The 24059-nt window shown below is 44.9% G+C and overlaps 1 protein-coding gene across 1 annotated transcript; it reads left to right on the top strand.

Annotated features, from left to right (window-relative positions):
• Positions 1-22647, top strand: Ywhaz (tyrosine 3-monooxygenase/tryptophan 5-monooxygenase activation protein zeta). Its single transcript, XM_052160272.1, has 7 exons — positions 1-96; positions 565-761; positions 3119-3423; positions 17593-17716; positions 18135-18298; positions 18380-18475; positions 20698-22647. Exons 3-7 carry the CDS (start codon positions 3130-3132, stop codon positions 20755-20757), a joined length of 738 nt encoding a protein of 245 aa, XP_052016232.1. The 5' UTR covers positions 1-96; positions 565-761; positions 3119-3129; the 3' UTR covers positions 20758-22647.
• The last annotated feature ends 1412 nt before the right edge of the window (positions 22648-24059 follow it).

Genomic DNA, 24059 nt, shown 5'->3' with positions numbered 1-24059 from the left:
TCACGGTGCTGACACCGAGCCCGCGACTGGAAAGCCATTCAGCCCCGCGCTTTTCCAAGCCTTAAAAGGTCTAAGGTCGCTTCCTGCAGCCAGCAGGTAAAGCGGGCGGCGGGAGGGAGCAGCAGCCCGGGCCGCCCCGCCTCGGCGGTGGCAGAGCCGTTGCCCTACTCCCGGGTTCCGATCACAATGCCTTGGCAGTAGAGCTGTCGTCACCCTACCCCGCAGCCAGCCCGTCGCCATTACCGGCGCAGATAGAGGGAGGCAAGGCGGGAGGGGGGGGTGGGGAAATGCGAAGGTCCCGGATGTGCCCGCCAGTAGAGGTGGGGGCGGGGAAAGGCTTCCTTCCGCGGGCCGCAGGGGCGGGGAGGGAGGGCAGCTCGCGGGGGCGGTGGGGAGCGAGTCGAGCACGCGGATGAAGGCAGGGTCGGGAGCCGAGCGGAGCGCGGGTACGCGCTCTCCTCCGCTCGCCCTCGGGCGCGGGTGGGCCGGCCGGGCGCGCGCAGGGGAGCGGCGGTTGCGCTGGGCCGGAGAACTGTGGGCACCAATCAACGGTTGCCATAGCAGCGTTTGACGTCATCGTGCGTGTGGTGCCCCTGCTGCCGGGGCTAGTGATTGGAGGAAACCCCGTGTCTGCGGAGCGGCTGTAGCCTGTGAGCAGCCAGATCAGGGACAGAGTCTCAGCCTCGCCGCCACCGCCACCGCCGCCGCCGCCCAGAGACTGCCGAGCCGGGTCCGTGTGCCGCTACCCACTCCGGACACAGGTGAGGAGCTGCCCCGAGTCGGCCTCCGCTCCCTTCAGCCCGCCGCCGCGCTGCGGCCCGAGAGGGGTCTCCTCGGGAGGACCCGGGCGGCGGCTCGGCTCTGCCGGGCCCGGCCGGGCGCCCACTGCCGCCCCCGGCCGCTTGCTTCTGGCCTGCCGGGCTGCTCGTCGCCCCGTTCTGGTCCCCAGGGTGGGGGTGGCGGGTGAGGCGCCCACGCGCGAGACCCGGGGGCTCCCGCTCCCGAGGGTGACCGCGATCCGCCCCCGCCGGCACCCTGCTTCCGCCCGCGACTGTGACTCGGCCGTGGCGCAGGTGAGGCCGCCCCCACCCGCGGCGCCCCGGCCGCCCCTCCCCCACGGCGGGGGGCAGCCAGGTAGCACGCGGGGCTCTGGGGTGGGGCCCGCACTGCCGGAAAAGGGCTCTCGGGGCGCGCGGTGGGGGAGGGGCGCGGCCAGAGCTAGGCATGGGGGCACCGGGGCACGGGGTCCCCTGCGTCCCGGGCCGGTGGGACGTGCGCATCTTTCCAGAAGCCGCGGCCCCAAGGCGGGAGCTGCGCCTGTCTGGGTGGGGCCCTGCCCCTCCCCCTACGGCAGCTGTCGGGGCCTGGGGCTCCGTTTGGACACCGGAGTAGGGGACCTTGGGCGGGAGCGGGGTGTGTCCGGCGCGGATCAGCCCGCGGTTCCGCTTCTGCGGGCACGGATGGCATCGGGCCCCCGGGGAGGGTGATCCGCGCTCTCCCCCACCATCCGACTGGGGCGGGTGCGCGGACTGCTCCTCCCTCTGCCCGGGTGGGGGGGATTCACAGTCGGAGTAGGTTGGGCTCCTTGACACAGTTCCGCCATGACAAAGAGAGTCGGGGACTAGCGCGGAGGCACCAGCCTGGGCGGAGCCAAGGAGGGGAGGTGGCTGCGGATGGCGCGGACGCAAGGACGAGCGCTTTAAAGTCACCGCTGCTGGGTTTCGGTTCGCCCCACCCTCCGGCCTCAGGCAGCTAAGGGTTAAGTGGGTGCGGCGAGTATTCCCGCAGTCTGAAGGCGAGGCCCGGGAGCGCTAGTTTTCCTGTGAGAAACCTAATCCACTTCCCCTTACGCGGGAGGTTGGCGGGGAGCGTTTGGACTGACTTGGACTTACATCATTTTTTTGAAAGCAGCATTTACCAGAGACCGTTTCTGATGCTAGATTTCGAGACCCTGGGGCAAGTATGGGTTCACATTTTTTAAATAGTTAATGCACTGAAGGTACTGTGTCTCGAATTTAAGCTAATCCAATCCCTGTTTCTGTTCTGGACACTACTTATTTGGCTACCAAAAAGAAGTCGTCCTTTCTGGAAAGGTAAAGGAAAGAATTTCCATGGTGGGCAGCAGTGACTCTTATACCTACACTTAGTTCATTCAGGTTGTGACTTTTTCATTAAAATAAATTTTGTGGGATCACTATATGATTTAGAATCTTGTTCTTGACATCATTGGAGAAATGAGAAGTAAATTGGAATCTAGGGAACTTTTAAATTGAACGAAAGAAAACTGGGAAAATATAAGAACAGTTTGAGAGTAGCTGTGACTGCTAGACATCATGGTGTGGCTCCAGCCGTCAGCAGACATTCCATGAGTTGGAGACGCCTTAGTGCTCACTCAGTAGGAAGTGAGGCTGGGTGTGTGCAGGCAAGAAAGAGTTCATGTAACCCTGTATAGACACAGATTTGTCTTGGGTTTACTGATCCCTAGTGGTATGTGTTCAAGATAGCTTAAGCAGCAATTAGCCAGTATTCAGATAATTTTCCTTCCATGATCAGCTGGCAAATGCAGTAGTAGATCAGGGTGGGGGGGTGCTAAATAAAAACGTAGTCGCTCTTGATAAGAGTGTATACATATAAAGGTTAGAATAGATGAACTAATTACACTGACATGACTCACGATTCTGGAAGTATGCTCTTTGTAGGCATCGTAGGTCCCAGTCCATAACACCACTGCCGCCGGGCTCAGGCTCGCCCAGGTGGGCTTCACTTAGTGGGGTTGGGATCTAGTGATCCTTTGGCCAAGGAGAATAGGGTGGGGTTGTTGTTTTGTGCCCCTGCTCTGCAGTGTAAAGTTTTTTTTTTTTTTTTTTAAGTAACCCATATGTCCATGTATGCTTTGCTCTTACAGGAAGTCAGGATCTTCTGAGCAGGTGGAACGTGTTGCACACTAACCCACTGTGAATGTGCAGACTGCTAGTTGTCTGGTTGGTTGAGGGTGGGGCTGCAGTTTAATTCCTCAGGCTAGGTTTGAGATGCCGCTGTGGCTGTGCCTTCGTTACCACAGGTACAGTGAGGGCGCCTTTTTCCCAGGATTGTTCTGAATGTCTTCTTCCCTCTGCAGACTCTCCAGTTATGGATAAAAATGAGCTGGTGCAGAAGGCCAAGCTGGCCGAGCAGGCAGAACGCTACGATGACATGGCGGCCTGCATGAAGTCTGTCACTGAGCAAGGAGCGGAGCTGTCGAACGAGGAGAGGAACCTTCTCTCTGTTGCCTATAAAAACGTCGTAGGAGCCCGTAGGTCATCTTGGAGGGTTGTCTCAAGTATTGAGCAGAAGACGGAAGGTGCTGAGAAAAAGCAGCAGATGGCTCGGGAATACAGGGAGAAGATCGAGACTGAGCTGCGGGACATCTGCAACGACGTGCTGGTGAGCTCACCTGCCTTAGCGTGCGGGGTGGGCGGGGGCTTCACAGTTTAAAAATTGGCCATTATATATGTTAGAACTTGTCATTTAAAAGGTGCTATAGAACAATTGTAGACCATTTCTGTAAGATGTTTGTCAAGCATTTCACGTTAAACAGAAACCAGAAAAACAATTTCACTGATGATTTGTGTTCATGTAGTACTAGAGCTGATGTTCATAATGTAATTCATATATATTATAGTTCGTATACGTAACAATTATTGTATATGAATACAGGAATTTTGCATCACTTGTTCTATGTAAGGAATGTGGTCTAGAGCAAGTCTACTGTGGAGAAAACTGGTTTGCAATTGCTTATGTGGATTTATCTGAGTCAACTTTGGATGTTAACAATGAAATAAACTCAAGCTTGACTTTCCAGGTTTTAGAAGAACCTAAGTATTTGGCACCTACTGTGTTGAAATACTGTCCTTCTAGGAGCGTAAGATATTAAATAGTACATTTGTGTGGATTTCCTATTTTTTAAAAAATACAGGGGTTTTGTTTTATTAAGAAAATTTTGAGGGTAAAGTCTGTAGACAACCAATCAGTTAACTTTTCTGAGGCAGTCTGTCTTAAAACCTAGACTAGGCTTAAAACTCGTTGGCTCTGCTCTCTCGGGCTCCCAGATGCTTGGGTGGGTATCCACCATAGTGATGCTTCAGGTAGGTTTCTTTCTGCTTTAGTTGCTTAATCTATTTATCACTAGGTTTTATTTAGCCTAATAGGTTTTGTGGGTTTTTTTTTTTCCTCTTAAGTTCTGGTTTATATTTTGGTTTCAAAGGGTATAGTTAGCAGATTGTAGTTCCTCCTAAGACAAACAGTTGAGGGCTAAGGGGCATGCTAACGTGCTTGCTCTTCTGATTTTGCTGCAGCTGCAGGTAGGTGCTTGCATGTTTTCCACGGGCAGGACATAGAGAAGTTCTCAAATTCTTGTGGCTTTTCCTAAGGAAAGACCAGGCAGTTTGTGCTGTCTCCTTGGTTTCCTTATGAAGAAAACTGCAGTTGTCTGTTAATAGCCTCTTTTGAGGGTATGAAGGGGTTCTTGTCACTTCCTGCCTGCATTGAGTGTAACCATTAGGATAGTTCCAGCTTTTCACTAGGTCTAAATGAGGTGTTCCCCTTGAAGGCTTTCCCACATATGTAAGTGACAGAATTGTAAACAGGCTTTTGCCTCTTGTCTTGGTCTTTTCCAAAGTAGAGCTCTGGTTTATTACGTGCTAATGCTCAGATACGATTGAATGGTTCCTTGAGAGAGGGCAGCACTGCTGCTGGTGTGCCAAGGCTTTGTTTTGCTTTGCAGCTTGAGAAGGCTCAGTAAATAAAGTCTTTTTCAAAGAGGCAGCAGTGACTTAGAAATAGTTTTCATAAAATTCTTTCTCCCCTTTCTAGTGAAATAGAAGAGTAAAATGTAGCCAGGACTTAATTAGGTGGGGAAAGTGCACCGCTGTGCTTTATGAAATCATGAGTGTGGTTTTTTTCTCTGATGTTGGCTGGTTGCACCAATGATAAGTACAAACAACCTAATTGTTCTATTAATCAATCACCTTCGTTGTATTACCTGAGAAAAACTACTCTTGAACACCCCATCTAGCTATATGCCTCTACCAAGTGTTCAATGTGTATCATTTAAGAAGTAGACTGAAAGGAATTGTTACCATGTAGATGGTCATTTGTGTGTTAATCAAAACGTGGTTTTTTTCTTACATGAAAGGACATATTCCAACCTTTTCTTTCTCCTGTTGTTAGTTGGAAGTTGCAGTATTGAATCTTGATGTAGGCCAAACTCTCTTCATAATTGAGAGGTCCCAGTCATTAGAGATAATACTAATTGTTCACAAACCCAAAGTGGGGTAGTTCATGCGAGTCATAATACAATAGATTATCAATATACTAAAAATCTAGTTCAGACTTTAAATGTATTGTGATACGGAAAGCTGGGGGGGGGGTGTTGTTTAATTACAGTGAAAGAAAACTTAAGTTCAACTTCAAAGAAATAATGTGTATCTTGTCTATGGAGCTCTTGAGGGGAGGATTCAGGTGAAGCCCCTTGTGAGGTGTAGTTGTTGGGCACAGATTTTATTTCTAGCCCTCAGAATTACTGTTTATTAACTAGTGCAGGAACAAGATAAGAAACCAGGCATTTAGTGTGTGTGTATCAGTATGCGTCTTAGACTTTAACAATTGCTATATAGTCTTTATTTTAGCTGTAAATGACTGAGTGTCTCCTATTCAGAATAAAGACTTCCCAGAAGAATGTGGTGATTGGAATCCATGTCACTGCTTTCTAGATGTGGCATTATCATGTGTGGCTTTCTTCGACATTGAAAGCACTAAGATGACCAAGTAGATAGAGTGCTGTTGAGGAAGAGTAGCAGGTAACTTGGAAGTGTCTTTGTGGTGATTGGTAAGGTTTCTCATCTTAAGGGATGGTTCCCAGTTAGGAATTTACTATAATTGAGAAGTCTGAGGCAGGAATGAAGGGGTGGAGGAAAATGCTGAGGGAGAGGCCATGGTACTTGTTTGGAGTCTAGAAGAGAAACAACCAGCACCACACATCACCTGGGAGCAATACCTAAGGTTACCTATAAGACTGAGAGGGCGGGTGTGTGCACACAGGACTTGTGAGTGGGGCAAGGTGAATTTAGGTGAGAATCAGAATGAAAACGGACCATAGACTGAGGAGACGGTGATCAATTCTGAGCCGTTGGCTCAGCCTTTGAGCCTGTTCCAGAAAAGACATTATATTCCTTGAATTTAAATTCAATCAGTAAGAAGTCAGACCATACTGGGGATGAACTATCTTACATAGGGTTTTTTTATAACCTAAGCACATTGATTTATTATTGTTGCATGTGGTTGTTATAGTTGGCTTTAAAGATTATCTTAAACAGATATGTGTCCAATTGCCTGCTGTGCATAAGATCTTTGCTTTTACTGTACAGATGAATTCTGAAATAATTTTCTTGCATATTCCATATTTGTAATGTGTATCGTCAATGAGGTGAGAGTCTAAAATGAGAAGTTAAATGTGTGATAGGCTATGTATGATTTGGCAGCAGTAAGGTTATAAGAAAATGCTAAAAGCCTGTGATTGCTTTTAGCAACTAGGGACATTGGAGTGGTTAGAAAATCTAGCTTCCCTCAAACATTTTATCCAAGTTTTGGGCATTGGTGTGATGATGAAATCAGCTTAAACATTCTTCTCAATTCAGAGAAGTTTAATTTGATATATGAAGCTTTCTGTAAGGACTGTTCTCAGCCATTGTTAGAATGTTAGTCAACAGAAAGCCTTTGTATATTTAAAAACACACAAACACCACACTCACACAACCAAAAACCCCCTTTCAGTAATTTCCCCAACAGCTGGGACAAGGAGGAGAAATGCGCATGGACCAGGTCTTGAACCTTATGGGATTAAGGATTTTAAAAGTCACAGAAAACCTTCACAAAGAAATGACACAAACTTTATGCAGAGTAGGGAAAACATAATAGTGGCTGTCTTAGAGAATGGTCAGGATCTGGTGGCTCACACCTTTCAACCTAAGCATTGGAGAGGCAGAGGCAGGCTGGGTTTAAGCCCAGCCAAGGCTACATAGTGAAATCTTGTCTCAAAACAAAGCACACCATCCCCAGCTGCCTCCTCCCCCCCCAGAAAAAGAGAGAAGGGTGAAACTATATTAGTTCTTTTCCTCATTGTAACTTTGAGAAGAGAAGATTTATTTGGGGGCCACCATTTTGAGTAGTCATTTGTGGTGGCAGTAGATCAAAGCCGCTGTTCCCACTGTCTATAGTCAGCAGTGGGGATGAATGTTAATGTTCCACTTACTGTCATCCTCATGATGACATGATGGTGCTGCTGGCATTCAGGTGAGTCTTCCCCTTTGCAGTTAAACAAACCCAGAATGCCCAGAGGTGTGTTCTGTTGCTGTGATGAAACACCCTGGCCAAAGCAACTTAGGAAAGGTTTGCATACCCTGGATGCAGGAGCTGCTACAGAGACCCTGGAGGGGAGCTGCTGGCTCAGTGCTTGCTCAGCCTGCGTTCTTAAAGAGCAGTGTTCTCACCCGCGGTTCGTTAATGCAGTTCTTCATGATAGGGTGACCCCCAACCATAAAATTATTTTTGTTGCAACTTGGTAAGTGCAATTTTGCTTCTATTATGAATCATAATGTAAGCATCAGTTTTCTGATGGTCTTTGTAACCCTGTGAAGGGAGGGGTCACAGCCCACAGATGAACACTGCTCACAGTCCATTGTCCACCGTGGTCCAGGCCCTTCCCTGTGAATTGATAAGAAAATGCACCCCAGCTGGATGTCAGTGGAGGCAGTTCTCACTCAAGGCTCCTCCGTCCAGATAACTTGAGTTGTGACAGTTTTGACATAAAATTAGCCAGAACAATTGACCAACCCCTTGTCATCTTGACCCACAAAAATCACTGTTACCCCATACCTTTTTTTTTCCCCCATGATCACATATGGATATCAGTGTTTTGTTAATAAACATTTCAAAGTTCCATAGACTTTTAAAAATTCAAACACTCAAAAGCTCAATCTCTTAAAATCCAAAGCCCTTGTAAAATCCCAAATTCCCAAAAAATTCAAAGTCTTAACTGTGAGCTCCTATAAAATCAAAAATAAATTGAATGCTTTCTTAAACAGAATCCAAAGGTCTAAAGTATAAATAAGTCAGTGCCCACTATCTAGGCTTCACTATCTTCTGGGCTCCTCCCGAGATGCTTCTCCAGCTCCACCCTCTGCAGCGCACAGCTGGTCTTCTAGGCTCAGGCTGGCTCCCCGCAAAGTTCCTGCTGCCCTTGTGATTATCCCACAGTACTGACATCTCCAAAACGCTGCCATCTGCTGCTGAGACTGGCCTGCACTTTCACCAATGGCTTCTCCTGGGCTCTCGTCAGTCCTGGGCCTTCACTCTGAGGCTTCACCAGTGGCTTCTTGCCAAGACTTAGCTGCCCTCAGTGACCCTTTCATAAGCTTTCAACACTATCTAGGTGACTCTTACACTACCAAGCTTCTCTGCCAGCTTGTCCATGGTCCAACCTTGGCTGCCCTGGGAACACAGCTCTGTGTGCTCACTCTAGGATACAGTCTCAGGAAAGTTTACTTCATTGATGTTGCTCTCTTAATCACTGGTAATCTCTCAGCTCTAGCTAACTAGCATCTATTGCTAGTAAAACAAAACGTTTTCACTTAAATGGTGCCTGGTCTCAAAGCTGTGACTAACAAGTCACAGCTGAGAGTCTTCATCCCCAGCTTATCCAAACCATGGAACCTTACTTCATAATTGATGTGCAGTGCTTCACTCTCTGGGCCTTCATAAGCTGGGCCTCCGTGCTCTACATTTTTCTCAACACACTTTTCTTCTAAGCCCCCACAGAACAGCTTCCCATGCTTTGAACACCCAGCATATCTTGGCTTTTCTCTTCCAAAGTCCTTCCACAGTTCTCCCAAGAACAACTTGGTCGGAACTGTCACGACACCCCACGATCCCTATACCAGCTTCTGTTATAGTTACGGAACAGAACAATTAAGGAAGGAAAGATATTTATTTGACTTAGACTCCTATCTACATTGAAGGAAGTCAGAGCAGGAACCTGGTAGCAGGAGTTGATAAAAGCCAAGGATGAGAGCTGGCTTGCTCAGTGTGCTTCCCACTGTGGGGCTGGGCTCTCCCCCATCAGTCACTAACTAAGAAAATGCCCTGCTTGCCTGCAGCCTGATCTTATAGAGACATCTTTATTGAGGGTCCCTCATCTCAGGAAATCAGTGTGTCAATTTGACATCATTTTTTTCTCCATCAGCTCATTAATAATTTAGAGGGCTGGTAGATGACTCAGTGGTTAAGAGCACTGGCTGCTCTTCCAAAGGACCCTGGATCAATTCCAGGACCCACATGGCAGCTCAAAATTGTAATTCCAGTTCCCCTGATCTGACACTATACAAAGGCATGAGTGCAGACACCAATTTGCATAAATAATGTAAATATTTATGGAAATTTATATTTTTTGCAGAATTGGATTTGACTTCTGGGGCATCTTTAAGTTGTGAAAAACTTTTCTTCATGACTGAGAGCTGTGTGTAGAAAACAATCATGATTTTTTTTATATAATCTTGACAGTACCAAGTACTATGTACTTTTTTTTGGCTCTAGGAAAAGGGTGATCTTTGGTATATTTATCCTGAAGTGTGAGGTTTTCAGAGTCAAAATTAAGGATGTTCTAATGTCAGCTCAGTTGGATCAGTATTCATCCATAATCCATTGACCTTCTAGTAAGTTGCTTACATTTGTTTAGGATGCTTGGGACTCCCTACTGTGTCTTCTTCATCTTGGTCCGTCACCTTCAGTACCAAAACAGTTTCAAATGAAGGGAAAATGGAGCTCATGTTTGTAGGGCTCTTAGAATAGCTGTCCCTGCTCATGGCCAGGGTCTGTTCTCTAGAAAAATAGCTGCTCCTGATCCTCTTGTGCAAGCTACTAGTACCTTCAGTGCTGCCAGCCACTAGGTCCCCCTGTTTTCATTCTTTTACATAGATGTGTACACGCATTCCCAGGTGGTACCTAGTTACACCTTATTAAGGATACATTTACTCTAATTGTTCAAAACGTTATTACATCTTTGAGAGTGGAGTCAGGACAGGTGGGATAATTTCCTACTTCTTCTGAAGTCACCAGCTCAGACTTGCCCTCTAGCACCTTTATCACCTGAGCCATCTAGGTGACCCTCATAGAAGTTTTTTATTTTTTTAAGACAAGGGCTGCTTGTATCCCTGGCTGACCTCAGAATTTGTAGGTATCTAGGCATGTGATACACTACACCCAGCTCTGTCTTAATAGACAAAAACAAATTATAATATCTGCTTTTTTTTAAAAGGACTTTTTACAAAAAGTATTTTGTATTTATGATGTCCTGCCTATGCCACATTTGTCTGGTACCAAAAGAAACCAGATGAGGGTATTGGATTCCCAGGGACTCCAGTTGTGAGCTACAATGGAGGCCCTGGGGGACTAGAAGCCAGGTCCTCTGTAAAAACAACCAGTGCTCTGAGCCATCTCTCTGTAGCTATGAGAAGATTGTTTTTAGTGCTATGGCTGGCTGGTCATCAACTTGGGCTTGATCTTTTCTCCGTACTGTTAAATAACGTTTCTTACAGTAATCTTCATAAAAGTTTTCATTCTGAATATTTGCCCGTCTTTGCCAAAATCTCACAAAGCTTTTAGCTCAAGTTGGTACTGTCCTGATGGAAGCTTTTGTAGCTCTTGTCTTTATGGACCAGGGACTTCTGATTCCTTACTCTTAGATTCCCTGCCACAAAGACCTACAAATACCCAGAGATAGACTTTGGGGAAATGGTCAGAACCTTTGGGGCGAAGGAGGGACAGGATGTTTTTAAAATACAACTGCTTTTTAAGCTGGGGAGGTTGCTCAGCAGTTAAGAGCTACTCACTGGCTAATCTTCAAGAGGACTCAAGTTTCATTACTGTCATCTGTGTGGTAGCTCAGAACTGTCTGTAATTCCAGTCCTAGGGGATCTGACACCTTTTCCTGGTATCTGCTGGCACAAAGTGTACATGTGTATAGACATACATGCAGGCAGAATATCTGTATACAAAATAAATTTAAAGCTAATAAAAATCGTTGCTCAGTTTAAAGTGACATGCTTGCATCCCAAATCAACCCAGAGGCCAATTGTTTTGGCAGAAAAAGCAACTTTAGTTACATTTAATGTTCACAGACTTAACGAGAACTGTGCTCTTTCTGGGACTGGCTTTCCATCCTGTTGTCCTTAGCTCTTACCTGGGGGCATTATCATCCATCAGACTGTTTATTTAATCATACCACAAAGATGATATGCCCCAAGAGGACATTTCTGTGTTAATTTCTGTATGGGTTTTTATGGTAAGGAGTGAAAGGACAGGTTGTGGAGACTTAACGGCCCTATAGTTAATATTTATCAAATGTCTGCACATTATTTTGTAAGCCTTGCGTCATGGAAAAGTAGATATAAAAAGCCTCTACTTTAGTGTCTCAACCAAAGAGGAAATGACTTGTACACATGTAGATATAAGGCAGGGGCGCTGCTTCAAGGCTGTTAACGATCTGATGGGGGGGGCTCACAGGGAGTTTACAGAATACAGAATGTGCAGGTTACAGACAGTGTTAAAGTGTTGGGCTGTGTGTGGCTCGTTTGATGAAGGGCTTGCACCTGGGATCCATCCTCAGGTATAAAGGGCATAGTAGTGTGTGGCTGTCATCCCAGCATGCACCTGTCGGGAGATTGCTGAAGGAAGGGCCACAAGTTAACACCCTGCGTCATGGAGCTAGTTTCAAGGCTAGAGCCTGGGCCAAAGAGACTATTCAACAACAATCAAACAAAGGCTGTTAGGTGCCTGATTCCTGTAATCCCAGTACCCCAAACAGGAAATAACAAATTTGAAGTCAGTTTGAGTTATATGTGATAAAACCTTGGCTTTGAAAATGAAACTGTAAAAAGAAACTGAAGACAAACATTTAAAATGCTGGAGTGGTGACTCAATTGATAAAACATGTCCGATGTGAGCAGGAAGACCCAACTTCAGATCCCCAGCTCCTGCTGGACTATAGCTCTCTCCTGGGGAGGCAGAATCAGAGAGATTCCTGGAGTTCACTGGCCGTGCCACCCAACTGAACCACGGTCCAGGTCTATAGACAGACCCTGTTCCAGAAAAAAGAAGAGGTGGAAGACACCTAAAGCTGACTTCTGTCTGTGCACCACAGCTTTATGATGGCAGTGCTTGGTAATGGGACCTTATTTTGTGAGGCCCAAAAGGGACCTGGATGGGGGGGGGGTCAGAATAATTTATCAAAAACTGCTTGGTGAGTTGGTGTCTGATTGTTACCTGTATTGAATAGCAGTTACTGTTTGAGTGTGGCTTTGCCTTATGGTTGACTGGCCTTAAATAGAAATCCTGCCGAAGTGCAAAGTTACCACAGGGCTGTTTAACAGTAATTCCGCCCAGTTCTGTTCCCCCACCCCCCACCCCCGGGTTTACCCAGGGGCAAGGAGTTCCTGAACAGATGATAATGGTAACTCTTTCCATTCAGAAGTCATCCCTGTGGTTGTTGGGAGAAGCCCTACCACCCACTGGTCAAAAACATAAACAATGCATTCCGTCAAGCATTATAGTTTGTAAAGATGCTTTGCTTATTAACTTTTTGGCATAAACTCCTTTTTATGGTATTTTAGGTACAGCCCAAGGGATGGCTCCTTTCTCCGCTCTCTTGTAGGTTTGAGACGTGAAGTGGAGGCCTGCTGTGTGCTTATGTTGGGAGAGTTGGAGTCAGCCGCCCTCTTCACTCCTGCCTCTCTCAGCTCTCCATGAGACCTCACACAGCACTGTTGGTAGAGGAAGCACTGTTAGTGTGTTGTGTGAACACTACTGAATGCACTGAGGTCACAATTGGGAAGCGAGCACCCCTTCTGCCACAAGGGGGAGTAAAAGACTAAACTCAAAAGCAGTGGGCCTGTTAAATTGATGGCTTAGCTTTATAGTTCAGATTTTATGAGAACTAGAAATGATAAATTCTCTAGGTAAAGTACCAGGGAAAGTTTACATGGGAAGAATTGCACAAGACTAGAAGTGTGAGCCGTGTTCTAGTAAAGTACATTTCCCCTTTGGGGTATTTCAGTCTTGAGTGCCGTGGCGATAACAGAAGCAGAGCAGCAGCTTGGGGGGCTTCCACTCTGAGCTGCACTTGTTGAGGCCACATGAAAGTTCAGCTGCATTTTCAAATTTTAGTTCATTAGTTTTAGGGGTCATTATAGTGTGTGGTGTATGTGTAAGTATGTCTATATGATTAAAGTCTCTTATGGTTCACACAGGATTTCAAATCCTGCTCCCCCTGCTTCTACCTCCCAAGTGTTGGCACTTCCATGGCCAGCTTTTTGTGTTTTGAAATAGGGTATAATCCATACCAAAGCTCGGGCTGTCCTCAGGCTTAAAGCAGGCTTCTCCCAAGTGCTAGCGCTCTAGGCACAAGCACCAACCCTGGCTTAGTTCTTGTTAATCTGTGAACCTTCGTGGCAATTGATGCAGTACTTGCAGTGAGTGTAGAACGTGAGAACTGTGCTCCCAAATCTCATATTTACAAATGCATCACTGCTTCGGTGCTATCTCTGAAATCTGAAATACAGAGTATAAACTGATGTGGGAAGAGAATGAAGCAGGCTGTTAAACAGTCTTCTAGAAGCTCTTGATACTTCAAGGGTTTCTCTTTAAGTGTGTGTGTGCGTGCGCCTAAATCACAGAACACTTTGCAGAACTCGGTTTTCCTTCTATGGAGGTCTGAAGCTTTGAAATCATGTCACCAGTCTTGGCAAGAGACCTTAGCCAGTGAGCCATCTTTCGCCCTTCCCCCCCCTTCTTTATTATGAGACAAATATGTGTATGTTTACCACGTGCATGCTTGGTGCCCTTAGAGGCCAAGGAAGGTATTGGATTCCCCAGAGACTGGAGGTACAGATGGTTGGGAGCTGCCTGTGAGAGCCTTGGATATCTGGAAGCACAGCCAGCGTTCTTAACCAATGAGCATCTATCTCTCCAACCTCAAGTTGTATGATTTAACTAGGAGTCTAATAAAATTGTTCACTTAAGGTTTTACCTAAATATAGCGTTGAACCACTGTACTTAATTAGATGGTTCCAGAATTTTATCCCGTTGCACACTCGACTCACTGTCCTTTAGTTGGGCAACTTTTCCATTAGCTTTTCTTGCTTTTCCTGGCACATCGTTCTTTGATTTGGTTTGCATTTGTAATTCTTTGTTGCATGACTCATGCTGTCTCTGGAGCAGAGGTGTAATGTCACATTACAGTGGGCAAGTCGTGCTTGGGAAGCCTGCTTTATCCTGTCACTGCACCAACACTGCAGCCTGTTAATCACTATAAAGGGCTTTTGAAAAGAAAAAAAAACAAACCTGACTGGTGGCTATTGTCTCAAAATCACAGCCCAGGGAGGCCTGAGAGTTGGACATGAAGCGTGCATGCCCAGGTCTCATCGGGGCAAAACCTTAGAAGTACCCACTGTTGTTTGTTTTGTTTTTCTTTAAGGGTAAACTATAAATTTGTTAAAAGTTGTATGATCTAAGTGTCTTTGCTTTAAAATGGTGGGGGGACAGGGGAGAAAATATGCTCTCAAACGTCCAGGAAATCCAAGGAGACATGCTAGATTGGGGAACACCTAGCATATTGGGAACAATTTTCCTGGCATAAAAATTAATGTTGTAGTAAAACAAGATGGGTAAAGAGTTCCACTTGTGCTACTTTGATGGCCGTTTCTCACTGGTCTTTGTTGACTGTTGCTCTAGAGAGTGATTTCCATTGGCTCGTGCAGGTGGGTAGACACAGCCGCCCGCCGTGTGGCTGCTGCTTAGGAATGCTTGTGCTGGCTTTGGCACTTAAGGTGTCAGACACAGAATGTTATTTTTTCGTAGGAAAATACTCATCTGATAGTCTAAGCCTCGATTTATATTGTATCTTAATTGTTCAAAAATTAAATAGTGAGCTTTGTTTATATTTGAGAAATTGGTCTTTAAGATACTAAGGTCATAAAAATTGTTCTACTGAAGATTGTAAAATTCTTGTTTTTAAAGTAGGCTGTTGAAAGTATGTGTTCATTGTAATTCAATCAGAAGTTAATAGTTGAATGTCTTAGAAGCAGGCAGCACGATGGGTTTTGGGTTTTGTTTAGCTTATAAGATTAAAAACCATGAGAGCCTACGACCATACATAACTCTAGCAGGGTTGAGGCATGCTCTCTTGAGCCATGAGTTCCAGTTTACATCTGGATAGCATCGAGGTTGTAGCTTAAAAATAAAATTGACTTTGTGAAAGTTAAAAGGTGTAAACTTGTCTGAATAATTGTACCTATGCTAAGAAAACAAAGAACAACATCAGCCTGCCATTTTCTCTGTCTTCCAGTCTGTTGTGTGCTTCCTTCTTGTTGTGTTTAGTATTCTGTAGTGTAACACTAGTCCCTAGCTGCCAGAGAGAGGGTATGTCCTTGTTCTTAAACTAAAACCTTTTGGAAGTAGGCACAATGTAGGTGAAACTTATAAAAATGAGGTTTAGGACGAATGTGTTAGTATTGAAAAGTATTTTAGCACAGATTATTTCCTGTTTTGAAGTGGGTGGGCAGTATAAACAATTGCTGTATTTTAAGGTAAGCAGTGTACAGCATGTGTTTTAGAAAGTTACATCAACAGTGATATACAGGCACTTTGTCCACAACAGTACAACCAATCAGAATTACTGTCTGCTATCTTACTGTTTTCTGTGTCGGGTGTTCTGGTCTGTATGCATGTGGCTGCATCTTGTGCATGCCTAGTGTCCTTGACAAGGCACAAGAGTGACCAGATTCCCCTGATTGATCTTGGGTCCTCTGAAGAGCCACCAAGCGGAGCTGCTGCCGTCCTCACTGCTGCTCTGACATAAGCACTTACTGTCCAAGAAAACAATAGCTGGACCCTTATCAGGAAGAAGACATGGCAGGATTCCCTGAATCCCTTACTATTGTGCACTCACAGTTTAAAAAAAAAAAAAAGATTGTCTAGTCCTTGGAACTAGGAAGTTAGTTGTGACAGCCCTTGCATTGATAGCTTCTTTTGTGAGAAGATGGAGAATGCAGCTGTTACTCTGACCACATAAGTGATTGCAGGCCCCAATACATGCTAGTACCTATTGTAAGTTGAAAGTTACCTTTTCAAATGTTTTTGGCTGCTGTTGGTTTGAATGAAAAACTCTGTAGGGCCTGTGATTATCCCCAGAAAATGTGGGTGTAGTTCTATGCATCAAACTAGATGCTTTGTTCATGGAGGTCGTCCTTTTATTTCAGAGAGCTTAGACAGATACACTGTCAATGGCTGCTTGATAGGCACACTGAGTTCATGAAGTGAGCCACTTCAGTGTTGAGGCTGAGGGATTCCTGTTGGTCTGTTACTGCAATTCCCAATAAGATGGGGGGTTAATTTTGTTTTGGTTGGTTGGTTTTGGTTTTTCAGAAGGGTCTCTCTGTAGCTCTGACACATGCTTTAACTAGACTGACCTGGAACTCATGAACCCGCTCCTCTGCTTCCAGAGTGCTGGGATGAAAGATGTGTGCCATCACAGCCTGCTCCCAATATGTTTTTTAGGGATACGGAAGTTACTAATAAAAAGTAGGTTGCTAATTTCCATTAACATTTATCAACACTGCCTAAAGGAGTTTCTGTCATCACTTTAAGTTTTTCCATCGCACCCTCCACACACTGGCTTTCTGTGATTCTGTGGCTTTCCTGGGCCAGCACAGGGTCACTGAGATACGTTCTAACCCTTTGGGTGGTGACTTGTGTTGCCTTTAAGTGTTGAGATTACAAAGGTGTCCATGCCAGCTGCCAAACTTGTACATTATGAGGGATAGAGTCACTCACTCTTAAGTTAACTGTATCTTTCTGACCTGTCTGTGTGCATAGAATAAGCAGCAGGATTAAAGTTTGTTCACTTCTGTCCCCCATCACTGGGTTATAGATATTCAAGAATCTCGTCTTTTTAGAGAGTAGAAACCAGAATCTGGGTACACTTCTTAATAAGAATTGGCTTATCTGGGTTTCAGCCCAGATAAACATGGACATCACTTTGATTTTAAAGCAGTGATATCCGAGGAAGTGGGTATGGTGAAGGACTCTTTTTTTTCTTTCCGATGCAGTTATATTATTTGCTTGAAATTAGTTGGTTTTATTTGGTATGTGACTATTCCAGTAAGCTCTAAGTTGTTAATAGTTTTAAGCAAAGCTACAGAATGAAATTTTATCATCTGTGATGATCTGTAAGTAAGAAAAGGAAATTATTATGAGAGATTAGAGGTCTTTTTCCATCTGCCTTTTCCCTGCCTTGAGTTACTTGTTGATTTAATTTTTGAGGTGGTGTTCATTTTCAGTCCAGGCTGGTCTCATCCACGGCAATCCTCCTGCACCAGCACTCTGGACTGCTGGGTTATTAGAAAAATTAGGGCTTTGTTTTGAAATCTTTATAACTCAGTCTATAGTTGAGAATACTTAACTTTGGTTTATAAGTATTCTAACTATTTCTGTTTTCTTCTGAAGTCTCTTTTGGAAAAGTTCTTGATCCCCAATGCTTCTCAACCAGAAAGCAAAGTCTTCTATTTGAAAATGAAGGGTGACTACTACCGTTACTTGGCCGAGGTTGCTGCTGGTGATGACAAAAAAGGTAAGCTGGTTTTGCTTGGTTGAGCTTATGTGAAGCAGTTCTGGTGTGAGTGCCCACTGTCTGAAGTATGCATTCTTCTTTCTATTACCTGGAGTACTGAGGTGCTTGCTATGTGTAGAGCTCTTTCTTTCTGTCTTGTGTCTTTTGCCTATGTTGGTATTTTAAACTTGAAACTTTCTAAAAAGCTATTTGTATAAGATGTTTCCTCGCATCTGCATAGGTGCTCATTGCTTCAGAGTTATCATGTCAGCCCAGCTCTACTCTGAGCTGCTCTTCTCTTGACAACAGTAGCAAGAGGCTAGAGTGACCCAGGACAGAATGGCAGGGCACGTGTGGTCTTAAATGAAAAGTTTGGCTTAGATAACGCTGTAGCATAGCCTTTGAAAGTGCATTTTAGTTACTATGTTGTGTTATGTAGGAATTGTGGACCAGTCACAGCAAGCATACCAAGAAGCATTTGAGATCAGCAAAAAGGAGATGCAGCCGACACACCCCATCAGACTGGGTCTGGCCCTCAACTTCTCCGTGTTCTACTATGAGATCCTGAACTCCCCAGAGAAAGCCTGCTCTCTGGCAAAGACAGTATGTATTTTACCTGTTGCTTGGGAATTGGGAAGTCTTTGTTATTTGAATTCTGAGGTGTATTTTGTTTTGCATTTGCAGGCTTTTGATGAAGCCATTGCTGAACTTGATACATTAAGTGAAGAGTCCTACAAAGACAGCACGCTAATAATGCAGTTACTGAGAGACAACTTGACAGTGAGTACCTAAGGCAGTCTGCTGGTTTGTGGCTGGGTGCAGTGTCTGAATGCAGTATCCTATCTACTGTTTAAAAATCACACAAAAAAGAAAACTGCTTTATTGAAACCATTGCCAATATTTATGAGATATCATTTTATACTTAAAATTGTCATAAGTTACTCCTTTTCAATTCACATCTTGAGTAGTCTCGTTTTCATCCCAGAGTCAGTTGTGTACTTCAGCACAAGTAAACCAGAATCCAGGTTTCCTGTGGTAAAGGAAGAATCATGAGTTAGTTACAGGCTAGCCGGGACTACATAGTGACAAACCTGCCTGGGCTACATAACACGATTCTGTCTCCAAAACAACAACAACAACAAAAACAGTAAACCGAGGCTATCTGTGTTTGGCTTGCCTGTGAGGTTGGTTTTCTTGTCCTTTAGTGTTCTGTTCATGTTTGGCTGTGACAAGTTACACAGCAAGGGCTGGGGAAGCCCAGGTGCGAGTGCGGTCCGTGCTCCTCTCTCCTGGTCTGTCCCGGGAAGTTGGAGCTGATGCTCTGTTCTGCTGCAGCTTTGAGCATGGGCCCAACCATTGTCTCAGGTATAACAGCACTTCTTGAGAGAGGATTCATTTAAATGGTCCTTACTTATTATTTAAATTGAGGTTCCAATAAAGCCCATGCCTTCTGTTGGCTCCTTGGTTTTCCCTTCTTCAGATAAGTATTAAATTTGAAGTTTTGAGGCTTAGGTGAAAAAGTTACCCAGCGTTTTCTGTGTGTCAGAGAAAAGGTAGAAATGAGTGTCTCTGGTCTATGGACTACTGTTTCTGTGTGTGTTCAATTTGTCTAAGAGACTTTTCCATTCTTTTACACTTTTTACTTCCAGTTAAAGTCTGTAGCTAAACTGTAACTGGGGTTGTCTATAAACTTAAGAGACCTAAATGAAAAAGAAAGTCTAATATGGAATGGACTCCCTGTGCGTGCTGGAGGTAGAACTCAGGACACACAGCCAGCATCTTACCATTGAGCTGAATCCTCGGAATAAATAAAAGAATCCCAAATAAAAGAAAGATGTCAAATAAGGAAGCGTTTGATTCCTGAGCTAATTGTAAGACTATTTGGAGGGAAATGTGCCTCGTTGGAAAGTGAGGCCCTGGATGTAGTCCTTAGTACTGCTAAAAATTTGTTTTCTCGCTGTTACTTCAGTTGGTGGGAGGCTCGGGCAGGAGAAACACAAATTCTAGGCAAAGCAAAAAGAAAAGCTAACACTAAGTCTTCCATGTTGTCTGGACTTGATTTGAAGTGATGAGGTGGTATTTAAAGTGGACCTTAGGTGTGTCCCTACTCTCTGGGCTCCCGATTTAATGCTCTCATTCATTGGAATTGGGAGGTGAGTACAGGAAATGGTGTCCAAGCCGAGTGAGAGGGAGCAGCTCTGCCCTGAGCCTTGTTCGCAGGCTGCTGTTAACAGCTTGACACCTAGCTGACACACACCCAGTGCGCCACTCAGGAACCTGCTAGCCTGTATCCAGTGCACAGTAACACTTATGAAAAATTAATAATGAGAATTATAACTCTGCCACACTATGAAACACCTTCTTTTTTTTTCTTTTTTCTTTTCTTTTCTTTTGAAGAATTGTTTTGCTTTCTTGCAAATAGGGGGAAATGTTGTCCTAGTTTGAAATGTCAGGGAAGCCCAGTGTGCTGTTAGCTCAGGGGATGGAGCTGCCGCTCTCCTCTCAGGCTGGGGCTTCGTCCCAAGAGGCCAGCTTACCCAGCTCCGTGATCACGGCCTTTCTGGAAAACACTCCACAAACCATTGGCTTTCGAGCTTTGGTTTTACATATTCGAGCGTTGGAGTGAGAAGGCTCGCTGGGTCTGCTCTCCTGTGGGTCAGCTCTCCTGTGGGTCAGCTCTCCTGTGGGCCAGCTCTCCTGTGGGCCAGCTCTCCTGTGGGTCAGGCAAGCACTTTATGGCTTAGTGACTGAGCCATCCTGCCATCTTGTCTAAGTCTGAAATTTGCTCTTCCTGACTCTGAGTTACCTAAGTCTGTTTTGTTTAAAGACAGATGTGCTGTGTATTTGCCATGCCCCAGGTCAGGCTGTTTTCAGGGATGTCTTTTTAAGCTTTCCAATAAAGTGTATAGTCACATGCCAGACATGTGTACTGGCGGGGCCTTTGCTTTGTTGTTTCTCAGTCTGAAGTATGCTGAAAACCAATCTTTCCCTTTCTTTACCAGTTGTGGACATCGGACACCCAAGGAGACGAAGCAGAAGCAGGAGAAGGAGGGGAAAATTAACCGGCCTTCCAACCTTTGTCTGCCTCATTCTAAAATTGACACAGTAGACCATTTGTCATCCATGCTGTCCCACAGATAGTTTTTTTGTTTACGATTTATGACAGGTTTATGTTACTTCTATTTGAATTTCTATATTTCCCATGTGGTTTTTATGTTTTAGTATTAGGGGAGTAGAGCCAGTTAACTTTAGGGAGTTACTCGTTTTCATCTTGAGGTGGCCAATATGGGATGTGGAATTTTTCGTGAGTTGCACATGTTGGGCATAGTACTTTTGGTACATTGTGGCTTCAGAAGGGCCCGTGTTAAAACTGCTTCCGTGTCTAAGCAAGCAAAGAAAACTGCCTCCATATTGGTGTGTGCTGGCGGGGAATAAGCAGGGTAATGGCTCCAGTCATGAGTGGAGTCTTTGTGGGCACTGTAAGGCTTGGAGCGCTTGTGAGGCTGTGACACAAACATCCTGTGGATGCACGCCAGGAACGTGTGTCTCTGCGTGCACACCCTTGACCACAGCTCCAGAGTCAGCTCTAGACAAAGTTGTGACCCAATTTACTCTGATAAGGGCAGAAACGGTTCACATTCCATTATTTGTAAAGTTACCTGCTGTTCGCTTTCATTCTGTTTGCTACACATTTTATTTGTATTTAAATGTTTTAGGCAATTTAAGAACAAATGTAAAAGTGAAGATGCAGTAAAAACGAGTTGCTTGGTGTTCCCGGCTCCATGCGTATCGAGCACAGCGGTAAACAGAATCCCATGTATTTAACTTTTTTTTTTTTAAGTTTTTGTTTTGTTTTTGCTTTTGTGATTTTTTTTTTTCTTTTTGATACTTGCCTAACATGCATGTGCTGTAAAAATAGTTAACAGGGAAATAACTTGAGATGACGGCTAGCTTTGTTTTAATGTCTTATGAAATTTTCATGAACAATCCAAGCATAATTGTTAAGAACACATGTATTAAAGTTCATGTAAGTGGAATAAAAGTTTTATGAATGGACTTTTCAACTACTTTTCTCTACAGCTTTTCATGTAAATTAGTCTTTGGTTTTGAGATTCTCTAAAGGAAATTGTCTCCTTAGTCCCTCCTGGCAGCTAATGGGCTTTTACCAATTTTGAATGCAAAGTTTATTATAACAAAAAACGCTAATGTAGCTTCTGTTCTCAGCCATGCCCCACATTCTTCCTCCTCAGCAATTGACGTGGACTTGGATGGGGGGGGTTGATTGGCAACAGGTAATGTGTTTCATTTAAGATTTTGGTCTACGGCGTTTTCTAACTTAGGAAGCAACAATGTTCTTGGCCCGTGTGCCATCGGGCAGCATTAACTGTGCTTCCAAGTTGCTGTTGGTTTTAAGAGTTTCCTGATGCTCTTAAGCCTGCCTGGGATTCCAGTCCTCTATTGCCATGTCTGGCACAGGCTCACTTCCCTTTTACTGTCAGTCACCAACCATTCCAACTTGGTGGCCACATGTTTGGGAAAAGGCCGCATGATCTTTCTGCCTCCACTCAGTGTCTAAGATACCCGCTTCCTCTGCTTGCACCCCACAACCTCCCCTCGACCTCTGCTCCAGCCCAGCTCTCCTCGGTTGAGCTTGTGTTTATCTCCCTGGAAATCCTGCCCTGAATGGTCTGTCACCGGCTCCCTTTAAAATCCTTCCTCTCCTCTCCTCTCTCCTCTCCTCAAGATGGGGCTAAGTCACACCCAAAGCTCACACCCTACCGAGTATTTCCTCAGTACTTTACAGAAAACACCAAACAAAAATGCCATTTTACAAGAGGTGTATTTTTTTCTTTTAGAATGTAAGCTCCTCAAGAGCAGGGACAATGTTTTCTGTATGTTCTATTGTGCCTCGTACACTGTAAATGCTCAATAAATATTGATGGTGGCAGGCAGTGAGTCTCAGTGCTGAGGAGAGCCCGAGCGTGGTCTCTGGCCTGCTTCCTGATGATCTGATTGCATTCGGAAACCCAGTCCTTGGGGACAAATGATTACAAACTGCATTCAGATAAGTGTGGCACGATGGGCTGGGGGTGTTGCTGGAGAAATGACATCACAGTGGCGCCATCACCCATCTTCCTTTACAACTCAATACCTTGATTTTGCCTCAGCTCCCAGGCCGAGGAGAATTAAGCAGTGGCCAGCAGGATGTCATGTCATTTGAGTGATTTACAAAATGCTCCCTGAAACCTGTCTCCTTTGCCTAATTGGCTTATTCATATGCATTAGACATCGCTAAATTAGTTTGATTCTGAAATTGTGATACTTACCTGCTATTAGTTATTGATGTTTTTTATGAATAGCCCCCAATAGATGGAGAAAGATTTGCAACCTCAAATTTTCCATCCCTTGGAATTTGAATAATAAATTTGTTTTTAACTTATTTCCCTAATTGTCCCAAATCAAGGCTTCACGTCTGTTTTGTTAATACAAATACAACATAAAGCCAGGAAATTGTTGGATCCAGCAGTGTTTTGTGTGTGTGCAATGCTACAGATATGTCTCTGAGAAGACCAGAGCTGTGCTGTGCAGTTGAGCAGTAAGTCTGTGCTGAGGGAAGAGGAGTTTTGACCTCAGCCTTTCGCAATTGACATGGGTTGGTACTTTCTCAAGCTGCCAAGAGAGGGGGTATGGGTAAGCACTGAGGGGAAATGGGCTAGGCCTGGACTTGTTGCACAAAGCAGTTACTGATCCCACCATGATCTAAACCATCCTTGGCAATTTGCAAGACATCTTAAAGCTTGCTATCCTAGACCCCAAGTTCAATGTGAAGTCAAGTGATTGTAAACCCAAGTCTCACAGGTTCTGAATACTGACCCAAGAATCCTGTGGCTGGGGCATCCCTTGAGTGCTCTTAAATACTGTGGGTTCAAAAGGTGCTAGAACACCACCAGGAAAGCACTACTGGGGGGAGGGGCAGCTTCAGGAAGTTACCAGATGCAAACTGGGCTGGAGGCTGACAGTAGTGCCTCTGGGCCCAGTCCAGGGCCAGGATTCTGGCTCTATCCACTCCTGACAGGAGACCAGCTGCAGTGTGGTGAGCAGTATCAGACTTATGTTTAGTTAATACTTTTGTTTTAGTTAATACAGGAGCCTGGACGGGAAGATGGGAGGAATTTGTATTACCAGGATGGCTCAGTTAATGAAGGTGCTAGCACCAAGCCTGGTGACCCACTTTTTAGCAGTGGAATATACACGGTGGAACGGAGGGAACTTTGTACTCATAGGTGTATGGTGGCTGGTGTGTGTGCACAAGTGCACATGCAAAGTAATGTTAAAATTTAGGGAAGCTGTATTCCGATGTGGG

The sequence above is a fragment of the Apodemus sylvaticus genome, chromosome 17 (assembly GCF_947179515.1).
Source record: "Apodemus sylvaticus chromosome 17, mApoSyl1.1, whole genome shotgun sequence".
Classification (NCBI taxonomy): domain Eukaryota; kingdom Metazoa; phylum Chordata; class Mammalia; order Rodentia; family Muridae; genus Apodemus; species Apodemus sylvaticus.
Note: the sequence above shows the minus strand (reverse complement) of the source record. Positions and strands in the feature narration are given on the sequence as shown.